This window comes from Aquila chrysaetos, unplaced genomic scaffold (assembly GCF_900496995.4).
Source record: "Aquila chrysaetos chrysaetos unplaced genomic scaffold, bAquChr1.4, whole genome shotgun sequence".
Taxonomy (NCBI): domain Eukaryota; kingdom Metazoa; phylum Chordata; class Aves; order Accipitriformes; family Accipitridae; genus Aquila; species Aquila chrysaetos.
In genome coordinates, this window is record NW_024470335.1 from 17,533 (window position 1) to 26,296 (window position 8,764).

The following is an 8,764-nucleotide window of genomic DNA, read 5'->3' on the forward strand; positions in this document are numbered from 1 at the left end:
CCCCTCCAGCTGGGAATGAGAAGCTGAGAAATCCTTGACTTTAGACTAAACACTACTTAGCAACAACTGAAAACATCAGCGTTATCAACATTCTTCGCACACTGAACTCAAAGCGTAGCACCGTACCAGCTACTGGGAAGACAATTACCTCTATCCCAGCTGAAACCAGGACATGTAGCCACTCCATCCTAGAAGGCCACTGGGTTGGTCAGGCAGCATATACCCACCGCGTGCTCTCTTGCGGTTTCCTTTTGCCTGTCAAATAATTGCCCCGGGAGGGCAGCTCCCCTGGCTGGGCTCCAGCGGCTGTCCACGAGCACCCCGTGGCGAGAGCCGTCCTCACGCATTCTCGGCCCGGCCGTGAGGTCACAGCGGGACTGTGAGGTCACAGAGCCCCGCGGTGATGCGCCAGACATAAGCACCGACCGCTCAGCCCCTGGCCCTCACTGCGGCGGCGGCAGCAGCAGCAGCAGCAGCAGCCGCAGCAGCAGCAGCAGCGTCACGGTGCGAATGCAGGGAGCCATGGCCCCTGCGCGCCGCCTCCTCGTCCTCCTCGTCCTCGTGGTGGCCCTGCATGTCAGGGCTGTCTGGGCTGCTCCGTGGCGAGCACGGGGAGCAGGTAAGCGGGCGGCGCTGGTGCAGCCTTTCACAGGCCAGCGGGCTCTTCTCCCCGAGAAGCGCGGATGATGGTGTTTTCCCTGCAGTGCTTTAGCGAGGGCTTCCTCGGCGTGCGTGAGAGCTCTCGCGGTGAGAAAGCCCCGCGGGGCCCGATGTTGGTCCAGCCGCTCCTCGAGGGGTGTTGCACGTGGCCTGGAAAGAGCGTTGGGAGAGCTGGCAGGTGCCGGCCAAGAGGTCACCAGGCCCCTCTGCAGCTTTGGCAGTCTCCACCTACATCTGGCTCCCGCGTTGTTGCCTGACCCCCTTCCAGTGCCTGCACTTCCCCAAGGCACAAGTGGATCCCAGCGCGCAATGGAAACGTTTCTCGTCCGTGCTTGCTTCTAGGCGAGGGTGGTGGCAGTGGTTATCCAGCTTCTCGGCTGGATGCTGGTTTGGAGCCCTTGGGGCATCCTGCAGGTAAGTTCTCAATGTCCCTCTCCTTGCAAGAATAGACATTGACAATGTGGCAAGAGCTTATGCCTGTGCAATTTTCCTTAAGATCCTCTCGAAGTCGGCGGCTTCCCGACTTCTCGGTCCGTTCCTGTCCGCGAGCCCGAGAGCAACCCCTCAGGTAAGCCAGCGGGAGGAAGGAGCATTTACCTTTCCGTCTTCTTTCCGTGTGAAATGCAAGTTGCTCCTCCCGTGTCCGTTGCGCAGACGCGGAGGAGAGGAGAGAGGGCAGGGGTCAGGCTCAGTGACGCGCCCCGAGGCATTTTGCCTCGCGAAGCTGTCTGTGCCGGCCCCTCGGAGCCTGAGCTGCTCCCGGTGCTGGCTGCCGGGCCAGCGGGCTTGTTGGGGTTGAGTTTAGAGCTGGCGTGAGCTCCAGGGAGTCCTTTCTCCTGGCAGCTCCGGGCGTGGGTCGTTTTGCCCCGGCATGGTGCCACTGCAGGCACGCGGGAACTCTTTGCGCCATGCTCCTGAGTGGAAGGGAGAGATGAGTGCCGTGGGGTAATCCCGTCTTTGAGCTGCGCTGCCTGCCAGCCCGATCTGAGGAAGTATCTTGAACCGTGTCACGGGAGCTGTTCTGTCCTGCGCTTTCTTGCAGCCGTGCCGGCAGGCGAAGGCGATGCAGCTTCCCGGCTGGGCTCCAGGACTGAGGCTTCGGGAGATGGCATGGGTACGTCACGGCTTTTCCCTCCCTTTGAGAGCTGCCAGCCGGGCGGCTCTGCAGGTGTGAGGACGGAGACCTGCACGTGCGTGCCCTCTCCTTGCGTGATCCCCTCGCCGCTTCTGCGGTTCAGTTCTGCCGATGCAGATCACGATAGATGACGGAAGCTTCTCTGGCTGTTTAGTGACAGATGGGCCTGTAGGGAGGACTTTTCCAGCTCCTCGGCTGGATGCTGTTCTACAGCACGGCCGGCATCGCAAGGGTGAGTAGTCTGTCTCTGCCGACCCCACGGGCTAAGCGCTGGTTTTCTGTAATTTATTCGCATGAAATTGAACCACGTATTTTCCGTTAAGGTCCTGCGAGAGCCAAGTACCCAGGTGACGGAGGAAGAAAGTCCCTGCAGCCATCTGGATTCCTAAGGCAAATGCTGGAGGAACTGGAGAGAGGACACGGTGGGTGTATTTCGCTCTGCCTTAGCCGTGAGACTCGGCAACCAGAGGTTTTAGGTACCTGTCTGGACACGCTGTAGCCTGCACAGCGGGAAGGGGTCGATCAGAGCCTCGCAGCAGCGCTGCTGGGTTTCACGCCTTGCAGGTGCTGGTGAGGCACAGAGACGGTGCAGAGCCTCTGCTGCCAGTTGTGGTTCAAGCCGCGTGCCAGGGGCAGGCGCTGCCCCGCTTTTACCATTACGGGTCAGAGCTGGCTTGTGCAGACGTCCGCTGGTAGGCAGATTTGAGGGCCTGGCGTGCGCTGAACTTGTGTTCAGCTCACACGCAGCACTGCTTGCCGCTGGGCCAGTTCCAGGCGGGAGCGAGGTCCCCAGCAACGCTGGCTGCCCTTTCCTGATGCTGGAGGTCAGGTGGAGATGCTGGTTCGGCAGGCTTTCTGGGTTGTGCTCGGTTTCCCGTCTGCGGACCGATAGCTGGGATGGGACGAATGTGACCGTTGCCGGTGCTTACAGGGAAGGGCATGAGGGCCTTGCGGAGGAGCCCTTCTCAGAAGGGCTGTTTCCCCGGCTGGCCTGGCTGCAGCTTCTTCCCGTCCCCTTTGAAGGAAGGCGTTGAGCATCACCTTACAGTTTGCCAGGCATGCGCTGCGTGCAATGCAAACCAGAAGGTTGCGTGCAATGTGCCGGTCTCCCAGCAGCTCAGGCGTGGCTGTTGTCTGGCGTGGTGACTAGGCGCAGCCCCGAAAGCCCAGGCGCTGTTTCTAAACCCCGTCAATGTCCTTGAGAAGGATTGCCTCCTGAAGATGCCATCTCCCTCGTGGGGAATGGTTCTGTCTGATCCAACTGTCCCGCTTGCTTTCTCAAGAGACGGACCGAGAGGCTGTGCAGAAGGAGGTGTTTTCGGGAGGAAGCAGTGGCTCACTGCCAGTCTCCGCTGCAGGACCGGAGGCGAGGCAGGCCCCTGGCACACCAGGTAATTGCTGTCCCGTGGCCGGCTGGTGTCACCCATCAGGGTGGCTGCGTGTCAGCAGGCTCTTCCCCCAGCGTTGGCTCTTGCACGTCACGCCAGCAGCCAAAGCTGAAAGTGTTTTGGGTTCGAGGCATCTGGGCCACGTCCTGCAGATGATGGGAGATGTGCCTCTTGACGGAACGTGCCTCCCGCCGTAGCTGCATCCCAGAGGTTGCCCGGAGTCTCTAGAGGCCCAAGGCACAAAAGCAGCACCGAGCGGGATCCCTCCCGTGAGCTGAGGTCCAGAGCGATGCTCTGACTCGCAGACTGGGCAGGGGCTTAGGGGGAGCCTCCCCGTCCTCCTGCGTCCTCTGTGCCCGAGCCATGCTGAGGCTTCACCTGCCGTCTCTGCTTTTTGGCAGCGCTGCCAAAGCCCGGAGAAGACCACCGCGGCAGCGTATATGGATTTCCTCGAGCGGACTCAGGTACTGAGCAGTCCTGCTGGGGTCCCGAAGTGGGAGAGGCGTCCTAAACTCTGGCAGCGGCTGCAAGCGGTGCGCATGCTGGAGAAAAGGCCGAAGGGGAGAGCAAGGTCCAGGTGTCTCCTGAGAGGGCCTGACTCTGTCCCCTCGGGGTGTGGGAGCTGGCCAGGGGGAGGGAGAGCTGGGGGGGGCACTGCCTGCTGCAGGGATGGCTTTTGCCCGTGTCCCTCAAAGGAGCAGCTGCGCTCCCCGCCGCGCTCCTCTTCTGGCCTTCTGAGGTTTGTTCGGTGGGACGACCTGTCCCAAAGGGTGGGAGCGTGCCCCCGGGCACCAGCACCGTGGGGAAAGAGGGACCTTCCTGACCCCATCAAACGTGCTGCAAGCTTGCCAGTGGTGCACAGGACGATCTAACGTTCCCAATTGCTCCTGCAGACGTGGTCAGCGAGAGAAGCACGAGTGGTGACGAGCCCCAGAGCCCCGGCAGTGTCCTCTGTCCCCAAGATGTGCGGAGGCGCTGTATGATAGGCACGGCAGTACTCATGGTTGCCCTGCCACTTGGAATAGTCTTCTGCTGTGTCATGATCCGGCGGCGGAGGAAGAGGAAACAGTGAGTTCTTGATTTCCCTCCCCCACTGCTTCCTTCGACGGCTGCTCGTAGCCACGAAGCATTTCTAGTCAGGCTGCTGTGGAGTGGCGAGTTAGTGGTTGGCCAAAAGACTCTGCTGAGGTTTCTGCTGAGGCCTCTTAATTCCCGGGCCCTCTTCTCGAGAGCCCGCTCTGGCTGGAGCCAGCGTTAGCTCAAAGTGACCCTGCCTGGGACAAGGGCAGCCCCCCGGAGGGAGAGCCATAGGCAAAGCAAGGTCAGGACGAGAAAGAGCGGGGCGTGAGGTTGCCCTAGAAAGCGAGACGCGCACAAGCGCCCGCTCCTGACCAGCAAACCTGCCCGCAGGAATGCCCCCCTCGCTGGTGCCGTGAGGTGCGGGTGCCCACCTCGGCCGAGCTGTGCCAGCGGCTCTGCCCGTGGGGGTGAGCCTTGCCGGCTCTGGGCCGTGCTGCGGAGCTGAGTCCCTCTGTCCCGTCTGCAGCTGAGGGCCTCAGCGGCCTCCTCTCTCCACAGGCGTGCCGCTGCCGCTTCAGGCTACCGCTCGCGCTCGGACAGCCGGACCAGCCACCCCGGCACCGCCGAGAGATGGAACCAAAGACAGCAGCCGACGGTCCTGCCTGGAAAACCGGCGCGCCCGGCCTCCCCGCGGCCCCCGCGGCCCCCCAGCCCATCCCTGGCGGCTCTGCTCCAGCGGGACGAGGCCAGCACCTTCCAGGCCCAACCAACACGGCCATCCCGCCCCCAGAGCACGTTTCTCTGACCCTCCAGCAGGGGCTGAAGGCGGCCCCGCCGGGGTAGGGCTTGGGTGTGCGCTGAGAGAAGCCCTGCCGACAGCCGCAGGTTCAGCCCTTTGTTTCAAAATAAAGAGGGACAGAGCTGTCAGGCAAGTGTCCGTGTGCTACCAACAGCAAGCCCCGCGCGGCACCAGCACTGGCTGAGCTCCGCGCCCGGGCGCAGCCGCGGATGCCCACGGTGTCGGCAGGCGGGAGCCGGGCACGCGGCTCCCCCGACCGGCGCCAGGCCCCCAGTGGGGGAGCCCATGGCCATGGCCAGCAACAGACAGCGACACCAGCCTCACCGACGTACGGTGCGGGAGGCAGTGGCGGGAGTCCGACCTGGCCAGTCGCACGGACTGGCGCGGGAGCGTCCGTCGGGTGAGGGAACATTTATCGCAGCGGGATCATCTGGCCGTGGGCCTCCTCACATGGGATACCCAGGACAAGAGGGAAGCCATCAAGAACATCGCCAGGGACAGAAGCCTGCCGAGCCAATGCACTGCAGGCACAACAAAGGTCCTCGCCGATTGCCTTGACGGGCCCTAACTGATGGGCCATCACCAACTGGGGGTGCTGCAAAGTATGTCCACACCTGGGTGCTGGGCCTCCTGTTAAGGCACGCCCTGAGGGAGGCCTTTACTGCCTTGGCCGTACCAAAGTGGTGGCCACCCCACTGCTTGAACAGCGTGTTGAAAGGCTGGCTGGAGCATTTGTAAGAGTTCAGCTGCGTGCTAAGGCTGCGGCCACTCCTCACAGGACACTGAAGCAGAACACCCGTTTAGAGCCAAGGCCGTTCGTGAGTACAGAGAGGGCAGTTCTGGGGGGGTGCAACAGTAAGCACATGGCTTTTGAGTCTAAAGGGTGGCTGGGTCTGTTGTTAGTGCTGAGGCCTTGGCTTAGATCACGGTTACTATTGCCAAGAAAGTGTAAAAGTACCGAGGGGGAGAGGGGATTGCCGCTTCTCCCCGAGAAGCGTGGATGATCTTTTTTTTCCCTGCAGTGCTTTAGCGAGGGCTTCCTCGGTGTGCGTGAGAGCTCTCCCGGTAAGAGAGCCCCGCGGGGCCCGATGTTGGTCCAGCCGCTCCTCGAGGGGTGTTGCACGTGGCCTGGAAAGAGCGTTGGGAGAGCTGGCAGGTGCCGGCCAAGAGGTCACCAGGCCCCTCTGCTGCTCACACAGTCGGTGCTGTAGATCGCAGGGGCGCAGGAGAGCACCCGGGGGAACGGTCACCTGCTTGCCTTGCTCTTATGTGCCATCCTGGGCTTCAGCCACAGGCAAGGGACCTGAGGCTAGAGCGACTTTGGGGCGGATGCAGTCTTCCTGTTGAGAGTGTTACGGATGCACGACTAACCAAATCCTATAGGTGTTAAGACTCAGATTTATTCTTCAGCAAAAGCTAGTTAGAAGTCCGGTAACATTTTATAAAACCACAGGCTCAATGATGTAAAGAGAATTAATACTACACGGCCGACTTAAGAATCCCCAAGAGTTAATGTGATGGCTCAAAACGCGCGTATCACTCACCTAAAAGCTGAGGGCTCTCTCCCTCGAGGAGTTACCTCGGGCGGTGCCCCGGCCCGAGGGGGAGTCCCTGACTGCAGACCCGCTGCTCCGAGGAGGACTGCCGACGTGTCCTCCGGCGGGACCCCGTTTATACCCCTGTCGAATCTGACCTGTGGTCGTTTAATTCTCTTGGCCAGGAGGGTCACCTCGGTGTACCTGGCGCATCTCGATTGGCCAGTTCAAATTTCAACCTGCGGCCTCCAGGGTTTCCTTCCCCTTCTCCCTTCCTGGAGAAGTTTTGTTTCCTGCTGGCGGGATGGGGGGGGGGGGGGGATGTACTGCCACAATGCACCCCATGACCACAGTGATGATTCGACTGGTTTCCTTGAAGTGGTGGTACAGTCACGTCTTGCCTCCAAAGTTAAAAGGGGGTGCAGTTTGGTGAATTTGACGCTCATTGTGGGCCATCATTCCCTTTTGGTGTAGAATTAAAGTGCAATATCGAACACAGGAATATCCAGTGTACGGACAGTTTTGAGGGAGTACTAACTTAACTGTTAGTACAGGCTTCACTACCAAGCGTTTGATAGAACTTATTGCAATATAGATTACAGTAATCGTAACTACAAGCATTATTAAAGATAAGAGAAGGCTGGTCGCCCACCCCGTGAAAGAAAATACGAACATATCAGAACTTTTCCCAACCAGTTGGTCCCTGGTGCAGAAGCAATTGCTTCCGAGTCTCTTGCCATATTCTCTCGTCGATTCAGTCTTGAAGCCACATTGACCCATTTGGGGTGAACACAGCAGTTGTCCATTGACATGTTCAAAACTTTACATACACCCTTCTCTTTCTTTGGCATCTAATCCAATACAGCCCAATTTTTGATAGTCATTTTACCGATATAACCGATAGTTTAAGAGTCCCCAAATTGTCAGATGTAACGGTGGCTAAGGTTGGTAGTTGTAAATTCAGTTCTAGAATGCTCTATCGATGTTCCTTGAGTACCCTACACAGTTGCCCCCATGGAATTTCAGGGCATAGCGTAGTACCATTCCAAATCCACCCCGTGATCCCATGGGTTAGTTGGAGGATATAGTCACATCTGGTGTTTCATACTGAAATAGCATTTACTGCACCTGGTGACCAACTATAAACAACATGAGTATAACCTCCTCCCCCATCCAATCTGAACCTCCAACTATAATTGTTACATTGCTCTCATGCGAGGTCAAGGACTCGCGATATATTAATATCCATCATTTTGCCATGACATTATCATCCAGATCTTCACCATCCACGCCTGTCACCGTCATCACTGCCAGCAAAAGGACTGGAATGACTCGTTCCTTCATGGTCCCGTAAGAAAGCACAAACTAGGCCTCGGTCTTAAAACCGGGTCACAGGGTTAGAAGGCCAGTATTATCCACTGGGCACTGATGTGGCGAGTCTTTCCACTCCCATCCGAGGCTTCCCAGGCATGCAGGCCTCTGGGTTTTGCTAAGGTCATAGGAACAATACCAATGGAGGGCAGCTTGCCCTACCTGTTCCTTGTTGTCCCCACCAACCAGGATATCATCTATATATTGATATATGTGGACACCTGATGGTACTTCCACAGCATCAAGAAGCTTGGCTAAGGCATTGTGAGCGATAGTGGGGGTGTCCTTATATCCCTGGGGAAGTCAATTGAAAGTGTATTGGGTCCCTTCCCAAGTGAAGGCCAACTGGGGTTTGTTCTCTTCCCTTAGGGGAACCATAAAAAAACCCATAGCCTTGACATCTAAAGCAACCATCCATGGGTGGGCTGCAGCCTGTATTGCTGTTATCACTGAGGTAATACTTGGGACGGCAGAAGTTAATGGTGGGGTATTACTGTTCAATCTTCTATAATCAATTGTTAGTCGCCACCTTTCATCTGATTTACGGACTGGCCAAACAAGAGGATTATAAGGGGAATGTGCGCGACTGATGATCTCTCGTTTCTCCAGATCATTAATTACTTCCCAAATGCCCCATTTGGCTGCGACTGGAAGTGGGTATTGAGGGACACGGGTTACTTTAGATTGCGGTAGTGCAGGAGCAACCTGCAATGTTCTCACATGAATAGCCTCTGCCCCCCTGCCCCCGAAGCTCCACACCCTACCATTGGGTAGGTCCCATTGCCCACCTGCCAGCACATCAAATCCCAGTGTATTTCCCTCATAGGGGCTTAAAGCCACTTCCACAGCTGTCGTT

The 8,764-nt window shown here is 58.2% G+C and overlaps 1 protein-coding gene across 1 annotated transcript; it reads left to right on the forward strand.

The window, feature by feature from the left end:
* The first annotated feature begins 222 nt into the window (after nucleotides 1–222).
* On the forward strand, nucleotides 223–5,995 carry LOC115337547. The gene is made up of 7 exons (XM_030005915.2): nucleotides 223–619; nucleotides 1,003–1,074; nucleotides 1,157–1,228; nucleotides 3,079–3,186; nucleotides 3,585–3,647; nucleotides 4,077–4,251; nucleotides 4,762–5,995. Exons 1-7 carry the CDS (start codon nucleotides 511–513, stop codon nucleotides 5,006–5,008), a joined length of 846 nt encoding a protein of 281 aa, XP_029861775.1. The 5' UTR covers nucleotides 223–510; the 3' UTR covers nucleotides 5,009–5,995.
* Nucleotides 5,996–8,764: the final 2,769 nt, after the last annotated feature.